This window comes from Gymnogyps californianus, chromosome Z (genome assembly GCF_018139145.2).
Source record: "Gymnogyps californianus isolate 813 chromosome Z, ASM1813914v2, whole genome shotgun sequence".
Classification (NCBI taxonomy): Eukaryota; Metazoa; Chordata; class Aves; order Accipitriformes; family Cathartidae; genus Gymnogyps; species Gymnogyps californianus.
Window position 1 is genome coordinate 28,526,223 of NC_059500.1, and position 17,380 is coordinate 28,543,602.

The following is a 17,380-nucleotide window of genomic DNA, read 5'->3' on the forward strand; positions in this document are numbered from 1 at the left end:
AGAATACTTTGTTCCTCAATGGTAGTGCTATTGAGAGGATTAGCAATCCTTTTGCACTTCAGATCCTCAGTACGAGAGAATCCCCTCTGTCAATTGTGTCTGAGAGAAGGTAGTTCCAGAAATTCCTTTTCCTTTGACATTCTATTTTTACATGCAATATTTGGAAACTTAAGCTTGAAACAGAGAACAATATCATCCCCATGGTGTCATATTCCATCTAATCAACCTCAGCCTTTGAACCATCTGCTCATTGACAGATTGTATACTTATCTCCAACAGAGGAAATAGCAACCACTATTGTGAAATCACTCACTGATACTGTTAGGTAAATGACTAAAAGGCTATAAATCTGACTGTGAAATTTGGTCCTCAGATTTGGGTAGTTCCAGCCCACCATACCCCCCCAAAATACATTTAAAATACTGCAGGAAGTTGAGCATCTGTTAATTAACTTTTGACTCATAAATATATTATTGTGTAGTTCTCTCTTTTAGTATAACTGCAGTTACATATAACTGCAGTTGATAATAACAACTGGAAACTGCAGAGCTAGTTTTGCTTCCTTTAATTATTCAAGTGTTAATCACATGAGATTCGTTTTGATTCTTCATTATGCAGGATCAAACCTGAAATGAATGCACAGTTAATAATAATGTGTCAGAAAAATGAAAGAGTTTAGATTTATTGTACCTTAGATTATTCATAATCATTCAAACCGCTCAGGTTTTAGTAGCATGAGACCTCTCCACAGCCATGCCAAGCCATTCCATCTTTCTCTACAAAAATGGAGTGTGTTTTTGTAGAAAGGAGTACAAGATCTAGAGAAAAGGACGCAAGCAAGTTGACAAGTGGATAGGTAGATTAGGAAGTTTCCCAAACAGGCAGAAATACCAATATATCAAGAAAATTTAGTTGCTTGTGATTATGGAATCTCTAACTATGAACTTAGTAACTCATGGACCCAGGGGAATTGAATGAATTTGTTCTTTTTCCTCAGTGAAAAGAAGAAAATGTGTTCTGCTGTTTCCATTGTCTTATTGAAAGTGAATCCCTCCCATCCTTATATACAAGATCTGGTGACTTCTTGTTTTGCTCTGACCAATTCAGAAACAGAGTAGTGTTGTTTATTATATGAGCTGTAACAACTGATTATACTTACTATATAACTGATGCAGCTGTCCTGTATTCAGTGAAGCTGTGGCCACTTAGTGGCTGAAACCTGACCATTGAGAAAGTAAGGGACATCAGGAAGAACGTTCTATAAACCACAATTAGGATACTTTCAGTCCTGGGAAGAGATTCTGATAAAGGTCAAAGTGTGTGATTATGTTTGAATTTTGCTTTCAGGTTTGCATTGTGTGCTTATGTTTTCCAGGATATCTTGGAAGACGTGCATGTCTTCAGGTTTTTATGTCCCATGCTTTTGCACTGCTATCTTTCACAAGCTGTCATTTCACTATTTTGTGATCGCATCACTGACATTTAAATCTTTGACTTTTCTGCACAAATAGCTATATGTTGACATTTAAAAAATAGACACACCCAGGGCAAACAGACCCAATACAGCTGAAACAGCAAATTAGTCAGGAACTTTAAGCTGATTATAGCACTATGTTTATCTCTCTAGGTAGCTGGAACAGGAGCAATCTGAGTGTCCCATTTACATGGGCATATGATTCACAAGCAATTACACTTCTGGATACTGCTGTTCACTCTCAGCTGTAGCCAAAACAGTTTCCAGGCATCACTTCTGAATCAGATGTTCTCCAATCAGCAGTTGTCTTCATACTTCGCTGTTTTTCTTCCAACTGTTTTAAAAGCAGGTTTTGCTTCCTGGAACCAACCCTGCATTCTTTTTCCATGAACCTCTCTGCCAACTGGGGAACACCAGATCTGAAGAATATATGAAATACTTCCTTCTGAATATCAGAGTCCAGAGTATCTCCCTGGTTTTGGCTAGGTCATATTTTATTTTTATTTGGCCCTTTGGGGAGAAAAGAAAAAATATTTCTAGCTAATAGGAATAATTTTTAGACTCTCCCAAATCCATTTTCTGATTTACACTTAGTGTTAATATTCTTCCCTTACACTCAGAAGACAACCTAGTGTTTAAATTGCTTGTTGAGAAATACCCTTCAGCAGTAAATATCTAATGGGAGATAGGGAGAACACTGCCTGAAAACATTCACATCTATGTCTCAATTTTATTTACGCAGTGATGGAGCTGTCAGAGTCTCCCTTTCTAGTCTGTCTTGAATATACAATAGTATAACCCTCTTTTTAGCTTTCCCTAATGCAGACTTTGGTTGTAACCAGGCACGCAATGAATTTTTAATTTGAGCACTGACTTTTGTTTAGCACATTCATTAGATCTGACAATGGAGCTGACATCAGCACAAGGTAGTTAAAAGAGCATGACTTCTGTCAAAGGGATCTGTCTGCTCTTTATTCACTTACCTTTTAGTTGAAACATCTCCCTTAGAGTAAGTTCAGCAGAGAAATAGAATTAGAACAAATGGAAGAAAACTTTTGCACAAGGCCAGTGACAGTTCCTGGTAATAACAGACAGAGAGCACTTCTGCTTAGGCAGGCGTGGTAGTGGCACATCATGCTTCAAAGTTCATCTGGCAATTGCAGGAAGGGAGAGATCTTCCTCAGAGATGCGATTGACCCAATGCAGGGCCAGGCACATTACATTGCTTGGGAAACTTGGGGGAAGGGTCAAAGTGTTTACTACTGGACTGCGATATTTTAATTGCTGATACAGAGCAGCATGTGCTGAGGCGGTTCTTTGTTTGCAGTGGTCAGTTTAGTGAAGGACCCTCCTCTCCTCTCCCCATTTCCTTTCTTCCCTGAATTGATCACACCCACTCCACAGATCCACCAGAGGTTTACTTAAAGTGCTCTGAGTTGTCACAGCTGTGTTTAGAACAAGTGTCTTTGTTATAGATCTTCACACTTTATCACTTTTCTCCTTTCTCAAAGACTTATTTTAGCAAATCTTTTCCACTATTAACTGTTCATATTCTTCAGATGTGATTTCTTTTTGTTTGCTTTTGTTTGTTTTCTTTATATTCTTTTGTATATTAGTTGAAATACTGATATATCACAGGGATGGAATAGAGTAAATGTGTATATTGTGGATCTACTGCTTGCAAGATAGAGATTATAACATGTTGCTCTGAGTGTGAATTTCTTACATAAATATGTATACCAATCTTGTTGCGTGCTCTCCTGCTATAAGTTTTTTCCTTCAGCTGACAGGAACTACAGGCCTCCACAAGTTGTAAAGTTAACTTCAGATAATGCAAGCAATGTGCTTTTTATCCATAATATGTTTCATCTTAAAGATACGCATGTAATATTAGCCATTATTCATACCTTGAAGAAAGAAAGTAGTGAAAGAAGTATGAGTTGGAATATGTGTGTGTATTAATCTCTCTCCTTTTTCCTAGATGGTATCATGGAGCAATCAGTCGGACAGATGCAGAAAACCTGTTACGTTTGTGTAAAGAGTGTAGCTACCTTGTAAGAAATAGTCAAACAAGCAAGCATGACTATTCTCTTTCACTGAAGTAAGTACTTGTCAGTAAAACATAATAAATGTAATCTATAAGCTGTAACTTCTCTGGTGCAAGAAGATAAAATGATCCGGTCTGTTGCTGTACTGGTTCAGCTCAGAAGGGCACCCAGAGAGTTTAAGACTGTCAGTCTGCATGATGTATAGTGACAGTCACTGAATTAGGACCTTGCAATTTGGGGATGTTGAGAGATTTTTAGTCTTCATTTAGTGCTCATTTAACTAAATAAACTTGGAATTTTTTTTCTGGTTCTGATTTGAAATGCTCCTGCTGCTTCTGCTTCAGGCTGAATGAGCAACTGTATTGTTTGGGGATTTTATTCCTTTTGCTTCATACATGGAAGGAAGGCTTTGTGTGGTTTACTGTGGTAGAGCTGTACAGTATTGCTGCAATTCTTGAAAGTAAAAAGCCCAGGATCAAGGATGAAAGATCTGCAGAATTAGGAAATGAGTATTGTTCCAGTCATAGTTCTGCTTTGAACTTGCTTCACCTACCTTAGGCTGATCAGGGTACGTTACAGATGTTGGCTTCAACATATCATAGAACAGAATCATAGAATGGTTTGGGTTGGAAGGAACCTTCAAAGATCATCTAGCCCAACCCTCCTGCCATGGGCAGGAAGATAAGCTTACTTGCATTTCCAGCAGAGGAAAAGTTTCCAGGTTTTCCATGCAGGACAACAAGAAGCCCCTTGACCTTGATATAGGCTGCCCAAGTGCAAAGAGAATTGTTTCCTTTCTTTCCTTCTAACAGGATAGGGTCTGATGTGGAACCTACCCTTCCAAGTAGGTCTGGGACACAGGCCTACTTGCCTTTTTTACTAGCAAGACTCTTGCCAGTTTGGCTTTTGCGTAGTTTCTTCATAAGTCTGTTCTGGAGACACATTTTACTGCTGGGATGGTGGTGATACTTGATGGTAACAAGGTAACACTTTCATAGACAGCACCAAACCTGATCCTTTTTACATTTGTACATTCGTTAGACATAAAGGGCCACATCTGTTCTACCCTGGTTTAGTCTGATGGTCTAAACAGTAAATTTCAGATTGGTTTTATATCCCCACTTTGGGGTAAGTAGAAGTGCATCTGTTAACCTAGTTTTAAGGTTCTGTTCTAGGGCTTTAGAAAAATATTTTATAGGACTATTTTTTAAATCTTGATTCATCTGCTATTATTTTTGGGATCTCTCTAATACAGAGGTCCACTTTGAACTGGAACACAACTGCTTTAGAAATGCAGTTCAGCTCCTGTTGTCCCTTTTGTCATTTGATCTATGTATTCTTTGATATAGTAGTCCTCTAGCTATTTTCAAACATTGAAGTGTTAATGGCATATGCTTTAGACATATGTAGGCTTAAATTTTCCCTTAAGTTCATGTAAGTCTTGGAATACGACTTTTGTTTTTAAGTATTTCACTTAATTCTTACATCAGTACAGTGATTTTTGTTATTCAACCAGAGCACAACTTCAAGAGGAAAAGGTGACAGTTAAATTTATATTTTGCAATTTTGAACATCTGGATGCAAGCCCTTAATGTCCTTTTACATGTTGTAGTCCCTTTGCATGTTGTACTCCAAAGATTTCTAAACTAGATTTCCTGGTGGTATTTATTTTAAGTCTTCCCATGACTTGCTTTATGGTAAGCTAGCTAAATGACTGACCTCCAGTCTGTGTTTTCTGGAACATAAGATTCTTACACTACTCTTCAGCTCTTCTGCCATACATTTGTCAAAACTAGTGCTGATTCTGGCCTCTTGATGCAGTCTATTAATTCTGTATACCAGCTCCCTGTGGTGATGATCATTCCCCTATGGCCTCTTCAAAGCTCACATAATCCTCTTAAGCCCATGGTATTGCAGTTAGAATTCATGACCTGTCCATCAGCCAGTGATCAATTTTCTTTTTTTCCAGGAGCTCTCCTGACATCCTGCAAATGCAATCAGTGTTTTCTGCCAAAGTATCTAGCTGAATAAAGGATTACGTCATTTAACCATACTTAAGTTATCATGCAAACTTGCTTCCTTTGCTAGAAATCTGGTTCTATTTACTTGCCATCTCACTGACCATTACCATCTGCAAACTACTGACAAAGTTATGTTTGATGCTGTTGTTTACATCTGATTTTTACTCACTGCCACAAGGCTCTCTTCCCTTCTCCCTCTATTTAGGACATTGAATTTATAATTCATTGTTGTTTTCTAATCCTCTCCTTAATGACCATGGTTTTCCAATCAAAGTAAGGTTTTGAAGAGCTTTGGTAATTGTAGAGAACTTGTTCCTTAAGCTCAAAGCGTTAAGTTATTGGACAGTTCTCAGATTTCACTCATGATCCTTGGTTGAATCGTTTCCTCACAATCAGCCTGGTTTATGACTACTTTTAGCTGTGGAAAGCTAGCCCTTCAAAGTGCCAAACATATGATACTATTTTGAGTATTGATTCCCTTGCCTAGAGCCACGTGATCAGTCTGTGATTAAGTTATTTTGCACCTATGCATACTTACCCTGAGGTCAGCCAGAAATGCCTTCATTCATTTCATTGCCATGCAATCTTACATCCTCATTACTATTTGACTTGCAGGACCTCCTGCTTCCTTCATCTTTTGTTGAAATGTGAACGCAGGGCGTGCCAGAGCCTTTCACTAGTAATGAATGGCAGTAGTGAGAACAGCTCCGTAAGGTGTGACCAAGTGGACGATCTGCTCAGCCTGGTGGCAAAGCTATGAGAGGAAGTAGAAAGGTTAAAGAGCATCAGGGAGTTTGAGAAAGAGGTAGACTGGTGGAACCATGCTCTGCCCTCCCTGAGACAGGAACAGCCACCAGAAAAAAAACAAGATCAAGGGGATCTTGTATCCTCCCCCCACCAGGCAGAAGGCAGTAGCTTAAAGGAGAGGAGTGAATGGAGGCAAGTTCATGCTCGGGGCAGCAGGCAAGCCCCCTCCTTGCCTACCTCGCCTTCCCAAGTGCCTCTGTACAACAGGTATGAGGCTCTGGATGTGGAAGGTCAGTCAACGGATGATGTGGATGATGGTCCATCTACACCAGAGGTGTTGCCAAGGTCAGAAAGGCCTATCTCCTATATCACAACCACCTTGACAAGGAAGAAAAGACAGCTTTTAGTTGTAGGTGACTGCCTTCTGAGGGGAACAGAGGGTCCAACACTCCAGACAGACCCGCCTCTTAGGGAAGTCTGCTGCCTCCTTGGGGCCCAGGTGAAGGACATCACTAGGAAACTTCCTAGCCTGGTACAGCCCTTGGACTATTACCCATTATTGCTCTTCCGTGTAGGTGGCGATGAAGTAGCAACACGCAGTCCAAGGGCAATCAAAAGAGACTTCAGGGCCTTGGCACGGTTAGTAAGGGAATCTGGAGCACAGGTAATTTTTTCCTCTATCCTTCCAGTTGCGGGCAGCAACATTGGAAGAAACAGACAGACCCAGTCTATTAATACATGGCTCTGTGGCTGGTGTCACCACCACAATTTCAGCTTTTTCGATAATGGGATGGTCTACATAGCACCAGGCCTGCTGGTGTCAGATGGGATTCACCTTTCTCAAAGAGGAAAGAGGGTCTTTGCTCACAAGCTAGTGGGGCTCATTGACAGAGCTTTAAACTAGACTTGAAGGGGGAGGGGGATAATATTAGGCTTGCCCGTGACAAGCTGTGGGACGGCACGCCAAGGTTAGAGGGACGGGATGCTAGTGAGGGCCATCTGCTTGTTGCTCTGAGATGTGCTGGGTACACTGGAGCACACTTGAAGTCTTACGGAGATGAGCCAGGGGCTCCTGAGGTAATTGGAGCCAACACGGGAACATCAGTGAAATACCTCAAAGGAATTAAGGTGTGTTCCTCTAAGAAGGTGACATGGCCGACAGCCCAGCTGAAGTGCCTCTACACCAACGTGCGCAGCATGGGCAACAAACAGGAGGAGTTAGAAGCCACCATGCTGCTACAAAGCTACGACCTAGTTGCCATTACTGAAACTTGGTGGGATGAATCCCAGGACTGGAGTGCAGCTATCAATGGCTACAGGCTGTTCAGAAGGGACAGGCAAGGAAGGAGAGGCAAAGGGGTTGCCCTCTACATAAAGAAATGGATAGATTGGGAAGAGCTGTCTCTGAAGAATAGACACAAGGAGGTTGAAAGCTTATGGGTAAGAATTAGAGACCGAGGCAACAAGCAGAACATTGTGGTTGGTGTTTACTACAGGCCACCCAATCAAAGGGAGCCTATTGACAAAGCCTTCTTACTCCAGCTACAGGAAGCATCATGCTCGCAGCTCTCATCCTGCTGGGGGACTTCAACCAACCCAACATCTTCTGGAAAAGTAGCACGGCGACCTGTAGGCAATCCAGGAGACTCCTGGAGTGCATTGAGGATAACTGCTTAAGCCAGGTAATAGACAGCCCTGAGAGACAGGATGCAATACTGGACCTGATGGTCACCAATGCAAGTGAGCTAATCAGAGTCATTAAGATTGGAGGCAGCCTGGGCTGCAGTAGTCATGCACTAGTGGAGTTTGCAGTCCTGAGGGATGTGAGTCAGATGAAGAGTAAAGTCAGGACCCTGAATTTTAGGAAAGCAAGATTCCAACTGTTCAACAAGTTAGTCAATAGGACCCCCTGGGAAATTGCCCTCAGGGACAAGGGAGCAGAACAGAGCTGGCAGATCTTTAAGGATGCTTTCCATAAAGTGCAAGAGCTCTTGATCCTCAGGTGTAAGAAATCAGGAGAGGAAGGCAGGAGACTGGCATGGCTGAGTCAAGACCTGCTGATCAAACTAAAAAGCAAGAAGGAAATGCACAGGCAGTGGAAGCAGGGACAGGTATCCTGCAAAAAGTATAGGGATGCTGCCTGGTTGTGTAGGGATGGGGTCAGGAAGGCCAAGGCGTGGCTGGAGCTGAACTTGGCAAGGCACACAAAGAATAATAAGAAGGGCTTCTATGGGTATGTCAGCCAGAAAAGGAAGATTAAAGAAAGTGTACCCCCCCCCAATGAACACGACTGGCAAACTGATAACAACGGATGAGGAGAAGGCTGAGGTACTCAAAAAATTTTTTGCCTCAATCTTCCCTGGCAACCTCTCTTCCCACACCTCTCAAGTGGATGGACCTCAAGGTAGGGACTCGGGGACCAAAGTCCCTCCCACTGTAAGAGAAGATCAGGTTCATGACCACCTGAGGAACCTGAACATACATAAGTCTAGATGCATCCCAGAGTCCTGAGGGAATTGGCTGATGTAGTTACAAAGCCACTGTCCATGATATCTGAAAAGTCATGGCAGTCAGGTGAAGTCCCTGGTGATTGGAAAATTGCACCCATTTTTAAAAGGGGTAGAAAGGAGGACCCTGGGAACTACCGACCTGACAGCCTCACCTCTGTGCCTGGGAAGATCATGGAACAGATCCTCCTAGAAGCTGTGCTAAGGCACATGGAGGACAGGGAGGTGATTCGCGACAGCCAGCATGGCTTCACCAAGGGCAAGTCTTGCCTGATTTACCTAGTGGCCTTCTACAATGGAGTGTCTACATGAGTGGACCGGGGAAGAGCTATAGATGTCATCTATCTGGACTTCTGTAAGGTCTTTGACATGGTCCCCCACAACATCCTTCTCTCTAAATTGGAGAGATATGGATTTGATGGATGGACTGTTTGGTGGATAAGGAATTGGCTGGATGGTCGCATCCAGAGAGTAGTGGTCAATGGCTCAATGTCCAGATGGAGATCAGTGATGAGTGATATCCCTCAGGGGTCCATATTGGGACCAGTACTGTTTAGTATCTTCATCAATGACGTAGACAGTGGGATCAAGTGCACCCTCAGCAAGTTTGCAGATAACATCAAGCTGAGTGGTGTGGTTAACACACCTGAGGGACAGGATGCCATTCAGAGGGACCTGGACAAGCTCAAGAAGTGGACCCATGTGAACCTCATGAGGTTCAACAAGGCCAAGTGCAAGGTCCTGCACCTGGCTTGGGGCAATCCCTGGTATCAATACAGGCTGGTGGATGAAGGGATTGAGAGCAGCCCTGTGGAGAAGGACTGGTGGATGAGAAGTTGGACATAAGCTGGCAATGTGCACTTGTAGCCCAGAAAACCAGCCATATCCTGGGCTGCATAAAAAGAAGAGTGGGCAGCAGGTCGAGGGAGGTGATTCTGCCCCTCTACTCCACTCTGGTGAGACCCCACCTGGAGTACTGCATCCAGCCCCAGGGTCCTCAGCACGGCAAAGACATGGACCTGTTGGAGCGGGTCCAGAAGAGGGCCATGAAAATGATCAGAGGGATGGAACACCTTTCCTATGAGGAAGGGCTGAGAGTGTTTGGGTTGTTCAGCCTGGAGAAGAGAAGGCTCTGGGAAGACCTTATTGCAGCCTTTCAGTACTTAAAGGGGGCTTATAAGAAATATGGGGACAGACTTTTTAGTAGGGCCTGTAGCAATAGGACAAAGGCTAATGGTTTTAAACTAAAGGAGAGTAGATTCAGACTAGATATAAGGAAGAAATTTGTTACGATGAGAGTGGCGAAACACTGGAACAGGTTGCCCAGAGAGGTGGTAGATGCCCTATCCCTGGAAACATTCAAGGGCAGGTTGGATGGGGCTCTGAGCAACCTGATCTGGTTGAAGATGTCCCTGCTCATTGCAGGGGGCTTGGACTAGATGACCTTTAAAGATCCCTTCCAACCCAAACTATTCTATCATTCTGTGATTCTATTCCCAATGTACTTTGTGTCCCAATGGGTTTCTAGCTTAAGCAGTCCTATGTCTTCCCCTGTGTGATGTTAACAGCGATTTCAAGCCTCTGTGTTCTTTCACAGTTTTGTTGACTTCAGTGAATAGGCTAAGTCGTCTACCAGTGTTGCAGCCCGTGTTCAGGTGGCTTTGTACTCTTCCCAGTGCTTCATCTTTGAGTGACATTTATATAAGATTCTGTTTAACCTCCCATTTTCACCAGAACAGATGTATGGCTTGTATAGAAGTGCTCAAACAAGGTGTGCATGGGGTAGTTGGCAGAGTTAACCATAGACACAATGGCAATCAGTCATCACCTCCTCAGATTGTACTGAGGATGTGTATAGCCTCAATGGTGGTGATCCCACTGCTGGAAGTAAAATTACTTCTGTTTACAGAAAAGAGCCCCTGGAACAATCAGTTCTAGACTTAAGTTGCTGGCTGGTGTCGCTGGCAGGCAGTTAATTTCCATTATGATCACTAGGATATGAGTAGGATATGCAACTGGACTTCACTTTTAAAAAAATCATAAAGGAGCTGCAGGCATTGGGCTGCTGGCATGAGCGTGGTTGGGGTTGTGTGTAGGTGCCTCATTGCAGTGTTTTTGATAATGCCAACTGAATAAGAGACTCTTTGTAACAATGCACTTGTCTTACAACTGCTGCACAGAACCTGACCACCGTACCAATCCAGTGCCCCCCTTGCAACATGGGGCTAGCATCAGGACTGGCATTATGATGGTATAAACACAGGCTTTGCTCACTTTTCCTTTAACAGGCAGGCTTGGGGGTACTTGAGGTCTTCTGTAGGCATGAGATACCTACAAAAGATGGAGGTTTTGAAGGTTGCTGTTGAATGTGCATAGTCAAACAATGTTCAGAACACACCCTTTTAGCATCAAACATCTGTTTTACTTTACTGGTGCATTTATGATGTGTGAAATGAAAAGCACTGGCTGCAGAGCACATGGTAGCGCACTATAAAGACACATGGTACTTATGGGGGATACTTGTTAATAAAGCTGTAGCACAAAATCAAGTCTGACCAGCCATGTGTAATTTACTCATTATAAACTTGCAACCTTGTCAGTTGTTTCATTAACCTACAATAACTGCGTTAGGATATGGTTCTTGAATCCTAGCTCTGGAGTTGCTACAGTGGAAAAAATGAGCAGCTCTTCTCTGTAATTCCTGAATGTCCATGTGGTTGGACTCTGCTTCTCGCTTCTTCTGAAACTTGCCCTAGGTCCTTGTCATACGTCCTGCTCTGATACGGTCTGTACAGTGCCCTTGCTTATCACACACTGTATGGCCTGTGTTTCCATGGAATGACATCTCAGGAAGCACTCTGTGACACTAATGTTAGAGAGTGCAGGCATATGCTAATATGCAACAACTGGCTTTGAAGCTGACTAGTTTTAACTGTTTCCTGCCATGATTTCACCAAATTCATTGCTATGCAAATTGAAGCTCATGATAAGAGGTTGTAGGGAATATAGGCAATGGCCTCAAGCCCCACATTTCGTGATTCTGTTCTAATCGTTGTGTCCTGTGGGAGTGGCTGCCAGGTGTTTGATGTCTGTTTCTTAGACGCCTTTTGATTAGAGGTATACTGCCCCCGTTTCCCAAAAACGGTGAGTGTGCATGCTTCTGGTACAATTACAGTAACTTCTATTTGATTTTTTTTCTGCATAAGCTGTTTGCTGGATAACATGTTACTCTCCACACACCTTACTACTTATTCTCTCTTCTTGTCAGTGCATTTGCCTTACCTTGAAAATTAAGGGGTTTCCTCATTGCCAGTCCCATGGTGATAAGTTTTGCAGAAAGGACTGGGACCTTTATTGCTAGCTATAGCTATAGCTCTGTCTCCCAGAATGGATCAGTGAATCTCAGTTTGGCTTGCTGCTAGGTCCACAGGCATAATAGGTACTTATAACAGCCAGTAAGGCTCCTTGTGCCCCATGGCTACCATCTAAATCTACCCCAGCAGGCTTTGCATATTCAGACACTTCTGTTATGCCTTCATCTCATAATTTAATCCCACCTCTTCAGTGCGTTGATTCAAAAACCATATAGCATGACTTAACACAGGCAGGCTGTGACTGAGCTCTGACCTTGTGAATTGAAATGCCAGAATGATCTCAGCAATGCCTCAAGGCTGCCTGTTATCCCATGGGACCCTAAAGGTCTCTAGATCAAGTGCTGTGCAGCCTGATCCACTCCGAATGATAGCAGGCCCAAGCATGTCTATCCTCAGGGTCTCCACACTACTTAGCCAGAGACCACTGTGTGCCACACAGCAGATCTTAAGTAGTCTGGAGAGTCATAAGAGCAGCAGGGGCTTTTATTCTCTGACAGAACTGAAGGGCTACTATCCTTAGCTATTTCCAGTTCCTCCCCTACTTGAAGCCTGTCTTTCCCTTGCACCTGCATGCTTGGTGATTTCTGTTAGTGCCAGGAGATGTACTGGTGCAATGGAAACTAGAGGCAATGTGCTCCCCATGGGCTGTTGCACAGTGCTGTGAAAGCCCTATGGAGCAAAGTTGTCCTAAAACCCTTTGCCTGAGACAAACTCGTCTGGGTTCTGTTTGATTTTCATTGAAGCACACATCTCCTTCTGTTAGCTTGTTGGAACTAAAGGGAGGGGGCTGGGGTTTGGGACCACTGCTGCTGTTGTATGTCCTTGCGCTGATGTGTCTGTTCAAATAGTAAGTTACCTGTGATTCACAAGAGCACATCCTTGGCTGCATTCCTTGCCAGAAGCAAAAGAGAGGAGGAAAACAAAGGCTTCCTAGGAACATCTAAAATAAAAAGATTTACTGGATTGCAACCATAACATCTCTCAGTTTCCCCGCCTCTTGTCAGATCTCCTTGTGGCTTTCTGCTTTTCTTCCTATGTTGTTCCTAAGAACATTCCCCCTGCTCATTACATAGGGGAATTGCCAGGGTAGAGCACCAAGTCCTCTATCAGCTGTGTGGTCTCATGGCAGACTGAATGAGACCTTAAGGCCTGTATGTATGTAGTTGGTTGTGTGAAAACCAACTCCCCCAAAAAAGAATGTTGTCAAACTTGTGAAAGCAAGTGGAGTTGTCTTGAGCTAGGACCCTCCACATGAGAGGCTGGAAGACTCTGATGTAGAGGAGAGAAGGGAGTACTACCCCACAGTTGGGCACAGTAAACCAAGTAGGCAATGTTCACCAGCCAGACTGAAGGAGTTCACGTTACAACAGGAGAACTAGGATATATACTAGATTTGCAGCTCCCAGAGTCCAGCTTGATTGGATATTTTCTTCAGGAACAGTAGAGCTGATTCTGGGTGCCCCCTTAAGGCCTGTTTCCCAATTCAGCTATGTCAAAATGGAAATTCAGGCAGCAACAGAGCCCTGAAGCAATGGATATGGGTCTCTGCTGTGACCATACTTTGAACATGGGAAAGCAGCGCTGAAGATTAAGCTGTGAGGCTACAGCGATGAGCCATCCAGGCTTGCTCTGACGGTGTATTGAACTAGAGTCCTAAAGTGATGATTGAATGTGTTCTTGGTTATCTAATCAACTGTGATGTCTTGCTGTTACTTTCTTTAAGTGTAATAAATCTGAGGAGAGATTGCTTCACTGTTTAGACACATTGATTAAAAATTATGATTGGCTGCGGAAGCCGTAATGAAATACTTTCAAACAACTGCAGTCACCTTTCACTTGTTAATTAATCTGTTCTGAAAAGCACTCAGCTGTTTGTAGCCGGCATCCTCCCATCAGGCTGAGCATCCTGGCTGTAGGTTTTTTTACTTTTTTACATGGGTTTAGCTGGTGTAAGTGCGGCAAGTCTGAGAAGCTGTGTTTAATAACAGCAACTATGTTGCTTTTGCAGTGTTGTGTGCAGCATGTGAGCTTTTCATAGCAATTCATGAGCAGGGAACACGTTAAACTCAGTAGTGGGAAAACTGGTGAGTGCAAGCTGTCTGTTTCATGTTTTTTTGGGGGGACGGGGTCTGTTCTCTCCCCCTGTCCCAAATAACTGATGAAGTCTGCTGTTTCTATTGTATCCTTGGACTGATGCTTTTGCATCTTTACCATCATAATACGTAAGCAGGCACAACAGGAGAGCTCCAGAAGCCAGATGTGGCACGGGTATGTTGTATGAACAGGAAGATGAGGGCAGAGAGGTGATGACCTCCCTGGGATCAGGCAGTGCATCAGCGACAGGAACAGAAGCACTATGATGTTTTTATGGACGATCCATAATCCATGAAATATGAAAAGATAGTTAGTCTCCAGCTGGCTCTTACAGCAAATACAGTTGACAGATATATCTCAGCCTGTGATAGGGATAGGTAAGGGTCAGGCAGAATATCTGTATACCCACATGAGTGACTACATGAAATAAAGGGGCACACATATTGAAGTATCTGTGAGGGAGAGGTAACATCTAGGGAAAGTGTTGCGGAAAAGTTGAATTTACACAAACCCAGACACATCCACAGGAATGAACTCACAGCTCCCCCTTGTTTTGTGTCGAGCACTTGACTGTAAATTGTCATCTCGTGGCAAATTCTTTAATCTGTGTTGAGAGCAAACTCTGCTGTGAATGTGGATGATTTGTATGTTTATACATATGAGGATTGACTGGAAAAAGGCAGTGAACTCCAATAGTAAGTTTCTGGCAGTGTACTACTAGCGGTTTCACTGCAAAATTTGAAAAAATTGTTGGCACATTCTGGGACAAATAATAAAGTAGTCTTTGTTGTGTGGCTGCATAAATCAATCACATTGAAGAGTAGAAAGACATTTAATTTAGGTTTTAAAAAAACCCACCCTGTGGAAATAGGTTGTCAAGAGACTGACAGAATGCTGGTTACAATTGGACAAAATTAGGCAGCTGAAACTGACTTATCTAAAATGCCGTTCCAAGCCTACCTGAGTGCCACAGGAGCCAAAGGCACATGTGTTTCAATATGTAGGAGCACTAACTTTTTCCATTTTGGTTCATTAAAGCAGGGGTTCCGATATCTGATTGGGTTGATACTGAAATCTAATGAGTTACTTTTGTAATCTGTGGTTGCATTGCTTGATCTACAACCCTGTGTTTTCTTTATCATTATTGTTTTTAGGTCAAAATGATTCTGCTTAGTCATAGAAACAGGAAAGTAGCTGATCTGTAGGTCAGTGGGATGTGATATTGCTTTGTGGGGTTGAAGTAAGCTCTGGTAATTGTGTAGCTCTGTGTCTCTAAGATCATTCTTGGGCAAAAATTGCAGCATCTGTTCCTGTCTAAATGTTGCACACATCCTCCAGGCATTCATATTCACCATCGTCTTTCAGGTGTGTTTGTGCTTCTCAGGGACCTTCACCAGCATGTATGAGTCAGCATTTTTTTTCAGTTAAATATCATACATTTCTGATTCAGGGAAAAAGGAAGAATGACACCCTGATTTTGTATTAAGTGACAGCGATTTAAAGTCTATTCTTTAGCTTTATGTGGCAAGCTTTTTTTTAAAAAGAAAAGCTCTTACTCTAGTTTTTGGGTTTATGGTTTTCTTTTCTCTAGTAACAAAAGAGTAGCTTTAGGTTTCCCAAAACACAGCAATGTCTGGCAATGAGAATCTACACAAATATTACCTGTATTTGAGAAGTTAAAAGATGGTAGCACGTGCTCAATTTCATTTAATATAACTGAACAACAGACACATCTCTGAAGACCATCTTTTCCAACAGCAGGAAAGCTTTCTGTGTTCTGTGGACTTTGAGAGGGCCAGACAGGCTTAACTCGCATGGGAAATTTGCACGAGTTGTTTGCCCGATTCAAATTCCCAAAATGACTGTTCCAAATGTATGAAACAAGCATCAAAGTTGCTTTGTTACCGAATTAAAATGCATCTGTAGATAAAACATTCATTAGGGTAGTTTACGTTGCTTATGTCAATGTCTGTTGTTTTGAGATACCGTAGTTTACCCAGGGAAAATTAATTGCATGTGAATTGGCGACCTCTGGGGGCATCAAAGAAGGTCTTTATGAGGTACAGATTCATGTGTTGCTAATCTCAGTTAGAAACAAGGAATTGTTATTGTTGATGAGACATGTTTGAGGCAAAAAGCATCTTTCTATGGATTGCGTATTGGGTTTGCGTGGCAAGGTTTTGGTAACAGGGCGGCTACAGGGGTTGCTTCTGTGAGAAGCTGCTAGAAGCTTCCCCTATGTCCGATAAAGACAATGCTAGCCGGCTCCAAATTGGACCCACCACTGGCCAAGGCCAAGCCAATCAGCAACGATGGTAGCACCTCTGTGATAACATATTTAAGAAAGGGAAAAAGTTGCTGCGCAGCAGCAGTTGCAGCTGGAGAGAGGAGTGAGAATACATGAGAGAAACAACTATGCAGACACCAAGGTCAGTGAAGAAGGAGGAGGAGGAGGTGCTCCAGGCACTGGAGCAGAGATTTCCCTGCAGACCGTCGTGAAGACCATGGTGAGGCAGGCTGTCCCCCTGCAGCCTGTGAAGGTCCACAGTGGAGCAGATAACCACCTGCAGCCCGTGGAAGACCCCACACTGGAGCAGGTGGATGCCCAAAGGAGGCTGTGACCCTGTGGGAAGCCCACACTGGAGCAGGCTCCCAGCAGGACCTGGGACCCTGTGGAGAGAGGAGCCCACACTGGAGCAGGTTTGCTGGCAGGACTTGTGACTCCCATGCTGGAGCAGTTCATGAAGAACTGTAGCCTGTGGGAAGGACTCACGTTGGAGAAGTTCGTGGACGACTGTCTCCCGTGGGACAGACTCCATGCTGGAGCAAGGGAAGAGTGTGAGAAGTCCTGCCCCTGAGGAGGAAGGAGTGGCAGAAATAACGTGTGATGAACTGACTGCAACCCCCATTCCCTGTCCCCCTCCACTGCTCGGGGGGAGGAGGTAGAGAAAATCGGGAGTAAAGTTAAGCTTGGGAAGAAGCGAGGGGTGGGGGGAAGGTGTTTTAAGATTTAGTTTTATTTTTTATTATCCTACTCTGATTTGATTGGTAATAAATTAATCTTTTTTCCCAAGTCGAGTCTGTTTTGCCCATGACGGTAAATGCTGAGTGATCT

The 17,380-nt window shown here is 43.3% G+C and overlaps 1 protein-coding gene across 1 annotated transcript in view; it reads left to right on the forward strand.

Moving 5' to 3' along the window:
• The window catches only part of SHB (SH2 domain containing adaptor protein B), a 103,205-nt gene that overhangs the window by 55,171 nt on the left and 30,654 nt on the right, over positions 1–17,380 (forward strand). The window contains exon 5 of the mRNA XM_050913522.1: positions 3,456–3,575. Within this exon, the coding sequence (XP_050769479.1) occupies positions 3,456–3,575 (120 nt within the window). The remainder of the gene's footprint in view (positions 1–3,455; positions 3,576–17,380) is intronic.